The sequence below is a fragment of the Alexandromys fortis genome, unplaced genomic scaffold, assembly GCF_014885135.2.
Source record: "Alexandromys fortis isolate MF-2015 unplaced genomic scaffold, M_Fortis_MF-2015_v1.1 scaffold_36, whole genome shotgun sequence".
NCBI lineage: Eukaryota > Metazoa > Chordata > Mammalia > Rodentia > Cricetidae > Alexandromys > Alexandromys fortis.
This window is the reverse complement of record NW_026067915.1, coordinates 8,229,055-8,245,237: the sequence shown is the minus strand read 5'-3', so window position 1 is coordinate 8,245,237 and position 16,183 is coordinate 8,229,055. Positions and strand designations below refer to the sequence as shown.

At 53.1% G+C, this 16,183-nt stretch overlaps 2 protein-coding genes across 6 annotated transcripts in view; one reads left to right on the top strand and one right to left on the bottom strand.

Annotated features, from left to right (window-relative positions):
• Positions 1-2,824, bottom strand: part of Cacna2d2 (calcium voltage-gated channel auxiliary subunit alpha2delta 2) — a 128,443-nt gene extending 125,619 nt beyond the window's left edge. For 3 of the 5 annotated variants that reach the window (XM_050139288.1, XM_050139286.1, XM_050139289.1), the window contains exon 1: positions 2,320-2,823. In XM_050139288.1, coding sequence (XP_049995245.1) covers positions 2,320-2,534 — 215 coding nt within the window. In that variant the 5' untranslated portion in view covers positions 2,535-2,823. Of the gene's footprint in view, positions 1-2,319 lie in introns of all 5 variants that reach the window. The other 2 variants (XM_050139287.1, XM_050139290.1) reach the window with 1 other exon arrangement.
• Hemk1 (HemK methyltransferase family member 1) overlaps positions 1-16,183 on the top strand; it is a 105,627-nt gene that overhangs the window by 32,508 nt on the left and 56,936 nt on the right. The window lies entirely within an intron of this gene.

Sequence of the window (16,183 nt, the reverse complement as noted above, 5' to 3'; positions counted from 1 at the left end):
TCTTCCTAAAACCAAAGTCCCGTCTTCCCTCCAGTGGCAACTCCTCTGCCCTTTATAATCTAACGGCTCGGTTCATTTCACCCGATGGCAGACAGCCACACTGCCAGAGAGATAACGGCCACCAGATCCTAAGCCCGCATTTGATTAAAACCAAGCAGTTTGAAAAGCTGGGCCCCTTCCCACAGCTCCACACCCTGAAGGGTATTCTTAATCACTGAGGGTCCTCCCCACGGAAGGCTTGTTCCATGTCATCCCGGTACCATGGGACCGACAGTCCCACTTTCCAGCTTGAGAATCCACCTGTATCAGCGTCCTCCGAGGCTGGGCACTCTGACCCGGGAGAAGGTTCAAGATACCACCCAGCCCTGAGCATCCCCACGGAGCCCTGGACCCCCAGCGGCAGCAGCAGCCTTTTATGTCATTTAACAAAAGCCCTAACTCGGAACTGCGCAGTCACTAGGAGGGGTCCACAAGAGTCCCCTTCCTCCTGCAAGGATCAATAAAACCTACATCCACGGGACCAGGGCAGCTGAAGGGCGCCGCCTGTCATGGCAAATCTGCTTCGATGCCACACGTTCGTCACCCCCCACTAGACCCAAAGCCCCGTCCTTCCCCCTGCTTCATCCCCTAATTATGGTTTGTAAGACACGTCCCGAACCCTCGAATTAACTCCAACTACATCAAAAGGAGAAGAGTGTCCAGCTGGTAATGATGTGTGGCTGTAGTCACACCCTCCTCAACATCTTCTGGGGACAGGGGGACAGGTGCACCCTTGCTCAGGGTTTTACATTGTCCCAGGGGAGGTTCAGGAAGGCCCAGCAGCCATGGGAAGCACGCTGCAGGGAAGGGGAGAGAGGTCAGAAGAGGCAGAAAGAGATGCCTACGTAAACCTTCACTTGAGGAGCTGGGAAAGAAACAGCTAGGAAAGGGAGGGGGGAACTGTGGCTTGCCTTTGAGGAAAAAAAGAACAATAAAAAATGCTTTTGCTCTTTTTAGACGCCGTAGTTCCAATCCAGTTTCATCGCAGCACATGAAAGACAATAACACAACCCTCGAACTTCCCTGCGCTCGTGAAAACCCAGACAGCTGACAGAGGACACGTCCGTGAGGCACCTGTAATTTGCCTACTGATCACCTGCCTGAGCACGGTCAAGCTGTGTGAGGAGAGCGACGGATGGCAGCGAGGACAGGAGACAGACTCGGAGCAGGGCTCCATCAGAGTTTGTTTTTTCCTCATCTGGGAGAACCTGCCAGCTGAAGCAGGCAGGTTCTGTGGCAGAACCAGGGGCTCCTACCCAAGGGCAGAACCGCTCTTATGACGCAGACTAGCAGGACCAGACCCTTCCTCTCATGCCCAAACCTGGGCCAGGACACTCATGAAGGAGTCCAGGGGACAGGTGGCTCCTCAAAGCCGAGGACAGAAAACAGAAGCACGGTCCTTGTCATGCCCCAAAGGGGTGTCTGGACAATGGCATAAGGTTGGGGCATGGTGTCAAGAAACAGATGTTGCCCTAACGGGGCACATACAGAATACCCACTTCCTATCTAGACACATCTGCCCGACTTTGCCAGCTCCTGGGGAAGGAGAAGGGGACTGGTAGAACCTGGAAATGCTATTACCCTGTTAGGATCAGGAGCCGATAGGATCAGCATCAGGGGCAGGCAGGGGGCCTCCCCATCATTCACCTTCTGGCCCAACCCCAGCACTTTCTCTATTGAGCTCTCCAGGGATGCCCCCTCAGGTGGGCGGCCAAGAACAGGTGACATTGACCACAGCAAGAAGGTGCTGGTATCTTCTGCATCCAGCACCCCCCCCCCCCGCCAAACCAAAGGAAAAGGCCCAAGAAGACGAAGTGTGTATGTCTGACCCCACGTCTGACTCTAAAGCGCTAGGTTCCCACCCGGCATAGAACACAGGGCAGATGCGTTGTTTCAAGTCTAGCGGACAGGGGTCTCTGGCCATCCTCTCAACCACCCCTAAAATCCTCTATTACTAGGACAGTGGCTGGAGTATCAGCTGACAGACTCGAACCCCTCGCCCCATCCCTGGGATTGGAGATTTTTTGCTCTGTCCCCTTGGGGGTGGGGGCAGTCTGTGGGAAGCAGGGGTACCGCAAGGAAGTTTCGCAACGCAGCCAGAAGCTCCGGGACCCTGGCTGCTAGCCCACGGGGTTTGTAGCTGCCACCCTCAGTTGCAGCATGCCACGGGACCCAGAGCCCCCGCCCTGACACCCGGCGCGAGGAGGGGCAGACGCTGGCTGAGGGGCGCAGGGGAGCGCGGGGCTCCGCGGGGTCCCGCGGCTGGCCGAGGCCACTTACGTGTGCTGCTGGGGGAAGCTGTAGGCAGAGGCGCCGGGGGCGGTGAGCAGCGGTAAAAGCAGCAGCGGCGGCAGCAATAGCAAGAGCGGGCGTGCGGGCCCGGACGCTGGGTCCCGGGGGTCAGGGAAGGGCCGGGGGCCGCGACCGGCCCAGGGGCGCGCGGTCCGCACCGGGCCGGGCCAAGAAGCGCCGCAGGTCCGAGCCGGCACCGCCATGTTTCCATTCAAGATGCGGCGCCGCGGGGAGAGGGGGGGGGCACGGCGGCGGCGGCGGCGGGCTGGGGGGGCGCGGGCGGCGGGCTGCAGGAGGCAAGCCGGCCTCTTTTCCACCTCCTTCTTCCGCGTGGGGCCTCCGGGGCTGCACTGGCCGCAGCGCCTCTGCGGGCTGCGCGCTACGATCTCCCCGCCGCGCTGGCTCCAAGTGCTTTGAGCGCCTGGCCCGGGACCTGCGCTCAAATAGCGGCCGCCGCCAACCTGCCGGCGCCGCCCTCCCCTGTCGCTCCTTCCCTCCCTCCCTCTCTCTCCTCGGCCGGCCCGCCTCCGCGCGCCCCCGCCGCGGCCACGCGCCCGCCTGTGCCCGCGCGCCCCTCGTCCCCGTTCACCCCCGAGCCTGCCCTATTGGCTCGTGCGACTGATCTGAGTCCGGGCCCGCGAGTCCTACGTCCCAGCCTCTGTCCGAGCGCCCAGTGTATGTCCCCACCTTCACCCCCCAATTTAGACCTGGGAACATCCCTCTGCCCTGTGAGTGAGAACTCTCCTAGGCGGTTGCACATCTGACTCTTATGGGGCTCGACCTTCAACAGGCTTAAGGCCTGGAGTCACAGGTTTAATGGTGAAATGGCAGGCTTCGGCCGACCAGAGAGGAGGGTGGCAGTGCTGTCCCACCCACAGTAGCTCCAGCTACCTCAAGATTTCTCCCTGCGGGGATTAGGGGGGCTTGCACTTCCAGCCCTCGGTAGAAAAAAGAGAAAGAGAGAGAGAGGATTTTGATTCTAGCTCTTTGGGAGTTCGGGTGGTTGGAGACCTCCGTTTTTGCTTTGCTCCTCTTTACCGCCAAGGCAACGTGTGCAGGGGAGCCCAAGCCTCAGCTCCCTGGACTTGCACAGCCTCTAGTCGAGGGTCAGGGAGCTCACCCCAGCACAACCCATTCATTTCTATCTTAGTGACCCCTGGCAGTTCCCTGCTGTAGTTACAAGGATAAGGCTTGTGTAACTTTCAGCTTGTGGGCCACCTTCTCAGAATCCACCCTTTTCTAAGGAATACGCTCTAGATCCTCAGTGTCACTGCCAGGAAAAGATGAGAAGGGGGTAAATGGCCTGGTAGTGGAAGCAGTTGGGACTGCTGAAGTTGGCCCTCGAGTCCCACATTGTCCCCCTCCCCCACTGATGAGACTGCTCCCTGACAGCCTGGCACAGGGATGAGCCCCTCTAGCAGTAGCTGCTCACAGATTCTGCCAAACATGAAGCTAAGGGGTTCTTAATTGCTGTGTTCAGTTCAGAGATGCCCAGGGACTCTTGTCTCACGCCTGGGTAGGTCACCTATAATCCACGTGTAGGAGAGGTTTCAGAGAGAGAGGAGAGAACAGTGGTCTCTGGACTGAGCGCTACAGAGGCTGTAGAGACACAGGACAACCTTTCCTTGATTTTTCAGCTCTGCTGTGGGCTTCCCATCCTTGCCCCGCTCCTATCAGTTAGGACGTGACAAAGGAATGGCTTTCTCTTTTCTGAGTGACATTTCAGGGCCAGGTTGGCAATATACTGAAAATCAGAAGGCCCCATCAATGATATCAAAGGGGACCAGAGGTCCTGGGGTGCCACTAGTTCCTGGGACCTGACAGACAGGAAAGGAAGGGCCTAGTGAACTATGGGAGGCTGCATCAGGCCAGTTCTATAAGGAGACACATGCAGGTGCCTCCCTGAGCCAGATGTGTGACTGAGTCAAATACCCACTGCTCCCTGTCCCTGGCTTTGAACACATTGAATAAAGACAGAGTCCTGCACTGGAGTCAGTCAGCAAGGGCTAAGCATCCCCCTCCTAGCCTGCTGACTCCCGTCTCTAACATCTGTATCCCTCACATGCAGGGAGGACTGGCCTGAGATGCCTTCCCCCGCTCATTGTCTGGACAAATAACTCTTCAGCCCAAGGAATGTAATCCCTTTTCGGCTTCTTCTAAGGGGTGGCACTTTCCCAAGGCAGACTCTGCAATGTCCTGACACATGTCAGGGACAGCCTGCTTGACCTTTGACACAAAGATGGCAGTGCTGTCCTCGGAGAGAACCCAGGCCAACAAGCACCTGGGGCCAGCCAGTTCGGCAGGGAGCGCTGGCAGTTGGGCATTTCAGTCTCAGCCTCCGCAGATGTGCACCTAATTGAGGCCGCTGGCGCCGAGGGAAAGGCGGGAGATTTTGGTTGACAGGCCGTTAAAGGAAGACAAATAAGGAGGGGAGGTAATTAAGAGTAAATGGGTAGTAAGAGTTTACACATTCCGACTTGGGAGACTTACAATATCCTCAGCCTCCTGGCAGCTGGTTCCAGCCACAGGTTAAGATCTGGGGAGGAGCAATTGTGGCTTACCAGAGAATAAGATGTCCACAGCAGGCAGATGGGTTCAGCAGGAAAAGCCTAGCCCCACCCATCTGACCAAGGTAACTGTCTTGGAAGGTGTTGGGTGGCAGGGGCATGTAACATTGCAGCCAGCAGAAGGAAACCAATTTTTGCCAGGGACCTGGCAGGAGCTGTTTCTATGCCTAACAGGAGGTCAGATCAGTAGCCAGAGAGATTGACGGAGCTTTATGGAGAACCTACTATGTGCCAAAGAGAACCCACTATGTACCAAGGAGGCCCTATGCTCAGCCAAACCACCAAGGAAAGAGGAAGTCAAGCAGGAATATTTACTATGCCAGGGCAGCAAGATTTCTACCCCAAACTACCCCACCTTCAACAACCCAACTTTCCCCTCAAGCCTACAGGCTGTCCAGCAACCCTTTGAGTGAAAACCCCTGCCCTGAGGCCTTAGTTTCTTCTCCCTGGGGGCATACTCTTGCACCTTTACCATTTGGGCACAGGATATTCAAGAGACCATCAAACTACTTATGCCAGGAAGTACTAGAACAGCCCCTCCACAATCAGATGGGCCTCCCCCCATTTCTCCTGCTTCCTCTTCAGCCACACACAAGTAATGGCTTCTGCCTGGGGGTCTGAAAGACGTCCACACTCCCTCCTTTCATCAGGTTGGCACCTAAAGCTCTCCAGTCCTTCTCACACTCTCCAGGTATTATATAGGTTGTGGCCATTAGAAAGAGCAAAGAAATCTTGGCATTAAGAAGCCAACAGGGGGGCGGTTAAGGAGCCCGAGAGTTATGCCCAGGAAGTGTAGCCTGATCTGGAAGTGAGGTGGATCAACTTTGGCAACAGGCATTATGGATTACGTAGGCAAATCTATTCCGCCTGTGTCTTTATCCACCTAGTGCCAAAACCAAAAGCATGTAATATACTTAGGGCAGGACTCAGCGTTTAGCAAGTGCTTAGTGAGGGAAGACAGAGGAGTCACACATCCCCTAGGAAGGGCAGACCCTACACTGAAGCAAGTGGGAGCTTCCTGGAAAAGGAGGAAAGATTCCAGCTCGGCCTTGCAAGACTAGCCGGGGTGTGCTCCCCCAAATGCACTAGTCTAAGCATGGTGCAGATGAACTGTAACCTCCATATGTAACCAGAAGAGGGCTCCACCTCTGACCGCATAGAGAATACTTCCAGCTGAGACTGGATCATCTGAGGCTTGAAGGATGGATTTGAGCCCAGGAGTTCAGGGCCAACCTGGACAACATAGTAAGATCCTGTACCAAAAAATAAACAAATTTGATTAAAACCAAGAACAAAAAAAGTCTTTAAATCTCCTTAGTGAAATTGCTAACATTCACTGTGATAGAGGGAGGTGGAGTTTAAGCCTTTCACCTGTAAAATCGTGGGCTCAGACTGGCAGAACCTCCAGTATCTTCTTAGACTTAAGGGGAAACTGAGGTCCATAGATGGGACGAAACTTACCTAAAGCCACTAATATGTTAGTGAAGGTCTGGACACGGGGCTTTGACTCTGGAGATGGTGTTATTATCCCAGATCTGTCTCCCACGATGAAGATGGAGGCTGGTCATAGCCTCAGACCTGACTTTGACATGCTCATCCTGGCCTCTGGAAGCAGGGGAAGCTACAGTCCTGATCTGGGGCCCACGGGAGAGCAAGAACTTTTTTTTTTAAGATTTATTTATTAATTATGTATACAGCATTTTCCCTACATATATGCTGCAGACCAGAAGACGGCACCAGATCTCATTACAGATGGTTGTGAGCCACCATGTGGTTGCTGGGAATTGAACTCAGGACCTCTGGAAGAACAGTCAGTGCTCTTAACCTCTGAGCCATCTCTCCAGCCCAGCAAGAACTTTTTATACTGCAACAGTAGCTGCCTACTTAGATGGCCATTATCACAGGGGTCACTGAACTCAGATCACCTGCTCGAGTGGAGAACTCTGATTAATTAGGTAAATCCGAGCTTCTAGAAGAGGCTTGGTCCATGGTTCCTGGGAACTCCCTACTTAGTAGGGGAACTCGACACACAGGAAAGATATGATAAATACCTCAAACATGCATGCTGATTTTTTTAAAAGCACATAATCAAACAGGACATGGAATTACTGTGCTCTACAAGACCCAGGCAGTCAGGAAAGGGGAGGACCCTGGGAGTGGCACAAAAGGGCAGACAAGAACTTGAGTGTCTGTGTGATGGAGGACAAAGGAGCATCGCTGGCAGACAGGCTGCATAAAGGCCTGAGGTAGGAGCGAGCTGGGCCCTTTCTCCGGGAAAGTATGCAAGAATGAGCTCCCAGCAGAGGCAGGAAGATGGACAGTGTGGTCTCCGGGACAGCATGAGGTGCATATGATAAGATGTCAAGGCAGGCTGTTTACCGTTGTACCCAGGGCTCCAGGACCCTGGGTAACCTCATCCATAAAGAAGGAAAGTAAAAATATGTCAATCACCCTGTGAGCTTAGGGAAGCAGTCTACAGTGCTTCTGTTGCTTGTAACAGGCTTCCCTCTAGCTCAGGTTCTGTACAGACAGACACCTGTGTAGTCCTACAGACAGCTGGTGTTCCTCGGTGAGATCTGGACCAACCTGCTCATGTTACAGATGTGGAAACTGAGGCTCGGGAAAAGGGGGGCTCATCCAGGGGCTCAGTAAATAGAAAGATCCAAGGCCCGGACTAGATGTGGATGTGGCTCAGTGATACAGTGTTTCTCTGCCTGTCAAACACAAAGCCCTGGGTTCAAACCCCCTCCACAAAGACAGACAGACAGACACAGAGAGAGAGAGAGAGAGAGAGAGAGAGACAGACAGACAGACAGACAGACAGACAGACACAGAGAGAGAGAGAGAGAGAGAGAGAGAGAGAGAGAGAGAGAGAGAGAGCGAGCGAGCCCAGGCTGGTGTTGGGGTTCTGTCCTCTATGCCTCCTTCCCACGGCTGTGGCAGAAATGCCCAGATGCTGGTCTTGCTCGCTTTCCTCAGACCTTCATCCCACTCTGGCAGGAGAAAATGAGGACAAATAAAAGAGAGAAATTGTCCCCTCAGCAGAGCATTAGGTGTCTGAACGGTTTTCGAATAAATAAAAGTCTGCTCAGAGCCCCTGGCCAGGGCTGACAGCAGCTCTAACTTCTCCACGAGATGTGTTTTTCTGCCTCCAGGTGGAAGTGAAGGGTGTCGATGGTAGGCTAAGTCAGGCTTTGGCAGCGCAGCCTTTCATCACTGCCTAATGTCCCTTCAGCACCTTTGCCTGGTGGCCACAGCAAATTGCCCCCTCTGCTAGCTGCCCCTCCATCCCACCAGAAGAGGGTGAGGGCCAGATACTGTCCCCATCGAGGGTAGGAAAGATCGTTCTGGGCAGAATTGTGTCCTGCCCAGGCTGCTAGAACCCAGTTAGTGATTTTGGAAATGGTTTGTTCCTAACTTGGTCATTTTGCAAGTGTAGAGATTGAGGCAAAGACGACCTTGATCAATTGGTCAATGAAGTCAACAGGCCAGGGTTGCTTCTCCCGAATGAGCCACCTCCGCACAGCATGTCAGGTGTGAGAGAGCCCCATCCTAAAAGGGGCCTTTCTGAGGCAGAACCACACCTCACACCAACCCCCCTCCTCTTGGCACTAGAGAAAGGCACCTGAGTATGGAGCAAGATGGTGGTGCATGCTTTTAACCCAGTACTCAGGAAGCAGAGGCAGGTGGGTTTTTTAGTTCCAGGACAGCCAGGGCTATATGAGAACCTGCCAGGGTATGCGGGAATAAGGAAAAACAGAACAGAAAAGAAAGGCTTCAACATGCCGGCTCTAGATACCAACGAACTGAGATCGAACCCGAGGAAGTACAATCTCCAGCAACAGGCTGGGAAAGTGCCCTGGGGAAATTCCTAAAACTGTCTGCTTCCCCTGCTGGAAGTGACCAAGTGACCGTTGACTTTTGTTCATCAGCCCCTTAGTGAACTGACCTCTGAAAGACAGCTAGCAGGAGGGCAGCACCCAATTCCATCATGACTTCATTTAACTGTGATGATGAGGGAGGCAGGCAGCGTTCCATCTGTCGAGCCCTGGGGATGGATGTGGCTAGAGGTTCCTCTTTTGGCTCTGGAGAGGAAGCTGAGGCTGTGCGAGACAGTAGCATAGTGGGAGCTCTGTGTTGTGAAGGTTGTAGCCAGCCGTGCCCCATTTTGTGAGGTCCCTACTTCCTGGGGGTGGTACTGTCTCCTTTTGAACCCGGGCTATGTCAAGGAAGGGACATTTTCAGCCAGTAGCTATGGGTGCTTCCCTAGGTAGGTCAGGAGCAGTTTTCCTCTGCTGGAGCCACAATTGCGCTTGCAGACCCCACATCCATCCCTGGGGCTGGCTAAAGGGAGGGGACATAGGATAGAGGAAGGAGGAGGCATGTGACTCCTCCCGAGTGGCTGGAGTGCCCTCTTAGTCCAGGTCTGTTGTCCCAGAAGCCATCTACTTCACAGACACTCCAAGTGAACTTAGGAGTCTTGTTATTTAGTACTTCCTCAAGCCCTCTTAAGAAGAAAGTATTTTCCAGCCCCAGCGCTAGTGAAACATTGTTTCTGTTGCTGTTCTGTACCAGGCATTGGACAAGGGCCTTGTGCATATTAGGCGAAGGTTCTACCAGTGAGCTTCCCCCGCTAATCATGAATTCTTCAGTGAGGCTGATCCAAGAAGGGATGGTTTGAACAGAGCCTGCAGGGGAAGGCCATGCCACATTGGAGGCTGCTCTGTTACCTAAGGGACTCTGCAGAGAAGCAGCCCTCAAGAGAATGGGCTCTGTTAGGGCAGGGATGGCGGCCAGGAGTTCTGATTCTTCAGGCTACACCAAAGGGCAAAGCCAATAGGTCTGGTGCTCTCCCAGTTAGTGTGGAAACACACTTCCCACCTCTGCTGGCTGGAAGTAGTGCTATTCAGAAAACGGAGCGCGCCCTGCCTAGAGTCGGGCCTGGCAGGCCTACAGATCTGCTCCCTGGAGGAAAGGGTGGACTCTGCTCTAAGAACCCCATGTGACTGCCTCCTCTAGATCTGCTCTTGGCAGTGTCTTGAGACCTTGCCTTCACCTCACTGAGTTTAAGAGTGTGAGAGAAAGAGACCATGGAGGCCTTCTAAACACAGCATCTGACCTCACACAGGGCCTGCACGGGTCTGCTGCACCAGATGGGGTCCTGGAGCTGAAAGGAGAAAGTGGGCACAGGCCCCTATCTCCAATTGATAACCACATGCAAATGAAAATTTAGTGTTCTCCAAAGGAGTCTTACTGGGGAAACAAAGTATACTTAAAGTCAGGCCACGTGCCCAGCAGCAGATGGCCAAGAGAAAACAAGATCAGTGACATCTTTGGAGGTTCCTTGTCACACAGGCACATTAAAAAAAAATGAATCTTAGATATTACTTCCTAAAGGTAAGAGTAATCCAATCACCATTCCTTCCCTCTGCTCCAACCCCTCCACCTTCACTACCTACCAAGACCGAACCAGAAGATCTCTAAGTCCCAAAAGAACCTTCTGAGTGGATAACATTAGCCGATGGGGCAGATCAGTAAACTGAGGCACCAGCAGTCCTGAGTGACTGTTTAGGCTGGTCGGGAGGCAGTAGACAGGCTCAGACTTTCGATTCCACTCCTCCTGCATTAATGCGAGAGGGGCATGCCGTAATCTTTTTTTTTTAATAAGCTCATCTTATCTCAATATGCAAAACTATGCATGTGGCATGCAAATTAGCATTTCTTGCCTGCTCCCAGGATGTCAGTGCAACCTTTGGGTTTTACCAGTGATCCAACAGACTGCCCTCCCCCGACGCCCTGCCTTTTGGAAGCTCTGCCTGTTCTACCAAAGTACCTGAAGTCTGGGCTTCACAGAAGAAAGTTGGGGATTTGATGCCATGTGGTTGGTGAGCAGGTCATAGATTCTAGGGATGAGTCAAGGGCCTTTTGAACTTCCTATCCCTGCCCTTCCTTGGACCCCAGCACTGCAGCATTGGAAGTCTGTACTTGGGGGAGCGAGGGGCGTGAGCATAGGATTCCTGCTGTGACTGGAATGTGGAGAAGCTTCCTGGAGGTGGAAGAAAGGACGGTTCAGGTGACGGAACCTTGGACAGCTAGTACATCTGCCCCGAGAAAGCCAGCGAAGCATCTGAAGTCTGTTGAGAGGAGCGAAGCGTCGTCCCTGTGATGAAGGAGCCCACTGCACCGAAGCACGCAAGTGAGGAAGCTGGCAGGCAGGTGGCAGGACTGCAACCAAACTGCAGCCGCAAATCATGGGAGAAATGTCCCGTGGGCACAGGGTGGAAAGGACAGTCAAGCTAGTGCCTTGGTCTGATTCATAGTCAGGCAAGCATCTTACTGGGCCCAGTAACCTTGAGCTTGTCGCCTAACATCACTGCACCTCAGTCTCTGTGGAGGGAAAATGGGCTTACACCACGCCTCCTGGTCTTCCTCTCAGAGCTGCTGGTAGATTACTGGGGGTTTGAGCTACTGCTGAGTTTGGAAGCACTCATGGAAAGTGCATACTCGTGACCCCCCCTAGGTTCATGATGGTCATGAACACTGTCCCCACTCCTGCACACACTGCCCATCAGAGGTGGTGAGCCATGCCTGGCATATACCAGACAATGTGTAACTGAGCCCCAAGCCAGAGGCAGGACCAGAACCGGGGTACACTGCAGAGTGACCTAACTGGTGAAGGCGAAGCGGGGGCAAAGCCTTTCCTGCTGCCTGGGTGCACAGGGAAAGGAAGCTGGACCAAGAGGTTTCCTAGAGAGAAATATGAGAATAGGAACAGGAGGTGGGGTTCAGGTCAGTCTAGAACGCTAACAGGAGGCCCTGGGAGAGTCTCGGATATATCCCTGGGAATGTGGTCAGGTAGAGCAATAGCCAAGCAGTAAAGGCATCTACAAAGGTCAGCTTGACCTCTTCAAACACCCAGTTTTTTAAGCAACAGGAAAGTTATTTTAGAATAAAATTGATGCAGGGCCACAGTGTATGACAGATTGAAATGGGGTTGCTCTGAAGGAGGAAGTGAAGGGGTCCCAAGGTTTCCAGAACAGAGTCAAGTTGAACACCCCGTACCAGACTGGGGAACAAGGAAAGGTAAGTACTGGGCAGGTCTCAGCCTGAGGAATCTGAACTGTCATTTTACCCTTCACACAGTGACCTTGGAATAAACTTTTTTGCAGCTGCAGGCTGCACACCCCTATCTGAAGAATGGGAGGGGGGTGTCTTGGTTCCCTGGGGACCTGCTTGTCTCTCAGTTGCTGGAGCTGATGTGGGGCTGCACCCCATCATGTAGCAGAGACTGTTTATTCATCTTCCCAGAGCTGAGGCCCTGACGAGCTCATCTGCTTCCTAGCTCAGCTAATTGGAATCACTTTTCCCTTTTTTCCCTCTGACTCTCAGTAAATTATTCGAATTCCCCCAGTCAGAGGCCCGCGTGATGGACAGCCCTGTCACAGCAGCCTAAGTGTTTAGAGAGCAATTGTTCTGTGGAGGGCTGCTATTCCTCAAGCTGGTGCTGTGCAAGGTACCACAGGGAGAGTCTGCCAGGCCCTGTCCTTGCCCCTGCCCCTGGCCCTGCGCCCGCTTCACACCAGCCCAGCCACCAGAGCCTGCTTGGCCTAGCCAGCCATGCACAGGCTTCCGGTATGCGATCCTTGTCATAACAATCAGAGCAGCCGAGAGGTACTGCTCTTAAACCCTCAACACACATTTTTATAACCTTTCTGTTTAATAAGAAAGAGACAGCTCCAATTAGCTGGGAATATTCCGCAGAAATGGGATTATTTTAAAAGCTCCGGCAATATTATAAAATAGCTTCAGTAAGTGAACAGCTGTTGCCGGCTCCGCCCGCCATGCACACTGCGCCTCCCTCCCTCCCGCGCTCTGACACCAAGGCTAGGGCCCCAGCAGCTCCGTAGGCACGCACTGAGTGCTGTGCTCTGGCTCACAGTCCAGGAGTATTTCTTCCGGTAGCCACACGTGAATCACGGTACATGAGGAACAGGGACCCCCTGGTCCCAGACTGATGGGAGGGAACGATTTATAGCTTTCCCTGAGTTTGGATCCTAGCATTGCTGGAGTCCTGTTTTCTTCCAGAAAAGTCCATGTGGAGACATCAACACTCTCTTTAAAGGGCCTCCAGGGGCTGAGATGTAGGTCAGTGATAGAGGCTTTACCTAGCATGTGCAGGGCGCTGCTTTTCATCCCTAGCACCGCTAAATAAATAAATAAAATAAAGGATATCCAGCAAGTCCCTTTACCCCTGTGACCTGCCGGTGCTCCCTATTGACATCGGGACTCCTATCCAGTGTCCAGGCTTCCCTTGCTTTGCTAGAGCTCCAATCAAAGAGGCAGGGCATTGCCTGGCTTCCCTTAGAGGGCTCCATTCCCAGTCCTTTCTGGGGGAAAAATCCCAAACACCCCTTCTTTGGAATCCACACCTTCTATGGGCCTGCTGAGTCATTTCTCCAGAAGGGGCACTGTGTCTGATGCCTTGCCCATAGGAAGCTTCATCAGTAGGTAGCTGAGGTGTGGGGGACTGGAGATCCCGACTTGTCCCCTTTATATTATACTATCAGATCTTTACAGAACTCTGGGCTGTACACCTTTGATCCCAGCACTTGGGAGGCAGAGGCAGGCAGATCTCTGTGAATTTGAGGCTACCCTGGTCTACAGAGCGAGTTCTAAGACAGCCAAGACTACACAAAGAAACCCTGGGCTACATCTGACCCATGGGTCCACTGTCAGTTCCCAGGCTTTTCTGGGCCACTTAGGGCAATAGAGCAATAAGGAACCAGGGTGAGGGCCTCGGCAAAGTCCTAGGTCCTCTTTGACTTTCTGCACAGAGAGACGGGAGGGCTTTATCTGCATTCCTGCTTACTTACCCCTTGACACATAGCCATGAGGTTTCACAATGCTGGGTCTTTTTTAAACTTCAAGCTAAAGAATAAAGAAGGTTTGAGCAACCTTTGGGATAAATGGAGTTGGAAGGGATTTCAAAGTCTGGCCCATGTCACTATGTAGTTTAAGTGTGAGGAAATGCCTATGCTATCCTATAAGGTGGAGGAGAACCCAGGCTATCAGCCTCAGCCCAGGCATTTGTTCTGGTGGGTACCAGCACAGGCAACGTTGGGATATGAACTCAGCCTGGTGTGGTTGGTATGAGCCCTGACTCAGTTGTCCTGAGAATCAGGAATGGGGTGAGGGCAGGACCCCAGGGCTGATAAAGTGCAGGCAAAGGTTGGGGGGCAAGTAGTAAGCAGGAAAGACTCCTATAGATGCTACTATGACAGAACCAAGTCATAGAGCCAGCCAGTTGGAGCTCAGTGGAGTCCTCGGAGGCCCCACTTATCCTGCCAGGTGTCTCCCAGGCCTGGCAGAGCTGGAGGGCTACAGGGTAGGGAAGCTGCCTAATGGGCTCCTCTTGGAGGTGGGGTCCCTGTTGTGCTGGGTTCAGATCTTAGGCACCCTGCCTAAGGAATGGGGACAATTTCGGGACATCCTTGGCAAGAGACTGCAGCCTAGGAACTGCAGCGGGAGGCAAATGCACCATGTGCTAAATGGGGAAAAATGAATTTTACACCCAGACAAAGTGACTTTTATCATGTTAACGACCATGGTTTGCTCATCGTGTCTGGCGCAGTGAAATGGGGCCCGTGGATGTTTTTCTTTTAGTTCTGCTTTTAAATGGAGGCATTTCCCCCCCTCTCAGAGCAGACAAGCCAAGCCCCTCAAATTGGGATGACAGAAATGTCAATTCAGCAAAAATAAAAATGTAAGTTTTTGTTTTGTTTTCTGGCAACCCCCCTCCCCGCCCTGCCATTTTCATCTGTGTCTTCCAGCAAAAATTAAAGCTGGGAATGAAGCACTTGGGTTTGATGCGAGAAGTCCCAAGGGGATAAGGGAGGAATCCTGAGAGGGAGGCAGGAATGTGGCTCTGGTCCAGCTCCTCCCTGTGTGACCCGGGACCTGCCTCACCCATTTTTGACCCTAGTCTGCCCGTCAGTATCTGGGAAGTAGGCTGGAGATGGAAGTACCTATAGCCAGAGACCTGCTCTGCCCTGCTCGCTCAGATAGCCACGTCATATACATCACCCTGTGTGTCTGGATCAGAACTTTTCTAGTAGCCAGAGACTCCTCGAAAGCAAGCCAGGGCAATCATCCCTGAATCCAGGGGCCCCCTCCACTCCCTCCGCCACCGAGGCTGGTAAGAGGTCCTGAGTGGAAAGGGTAAAGGTGCTGGTGGAGGCTGTTTCTGAGCGCTGTAAGCAGTGGAGAGTTGGCCAGCCCCTAGCCACCCCACCCCCAACTCTTCAGCCTGCATACAGAGCTCACCATTGGCACATGGCAACTCCATATTGTACCCATCAGCTTTTAAGAAAACACCATCTGATGCTTTGTACAGTTGCCCAGTCGGGTAGCACCCAGCTCCCCAGGAAAAGCCTGCCCTGGGCCTACTGGGACAGGCTCATCTAAGGCAAATAAAGAGGTCTTGGGTCTGGCAGATCTGGCAACCTCTGCCCTGACACCATGCATTCCTGCTCCAGAAGGCTTGCCACAACCAGACAGGCAGGGCGTTTGAACAGCAGAGATCAGTGGACAATTAGCCAGTCCAGTGGAGGTAATTAATCAATGTTCCAGGCCTTCCATCCATCCAAGGCTATGTGCACGCTGCTCTGCCTGGGCCCTCATTAAAATCAGGGCCTGCTAAGCTAACGGGAATGGACTCAACTGCCATCTGTGTCCCTTTTGCCAGCCCAAATAGTATCGCCAACACTACAGCTAACAGCTCAGTGTTGCTGTTACTGTCATAGCCGCTGTCACCGTGACAGTCCCTCACAGTGGCAACAGCACCCCTCAACGAGGACTCACAATTCACTGCCATCATCCCCACCTACACTGTGTTCACTCTTCCCATGACTCAAAGATTTCACACTGTCCCCTTATTTGATTCTCCCCACCCTCCCAAAAGACAGGCAGATCACTGGTAGGGAGGCGAAGGCACAGGGAGATGTGCTCGTTAAAGCAGCGTGAGGACCCGGCCTCCCTGAAATAAGCTGGTTCCTAGAGGAGGGCCCATCCTCCCTCTTACGTCAGTCAGGATGGACACAGTCAGGCTGCAATAACAGTCATCTAAATCTTAGTGACGCAAAATAATAAAGTCTTATTTCTTTTCCCTGCTCCATGTCCTTCATGGGTCACCTGAGCCTCTGCTCCATGCCGTCTTCACACGGAGAGCAGGCTGACCAAACCGCTAAGCCGGGAAGATTGACTGTTGTCTTGGCAGATGAAGACAG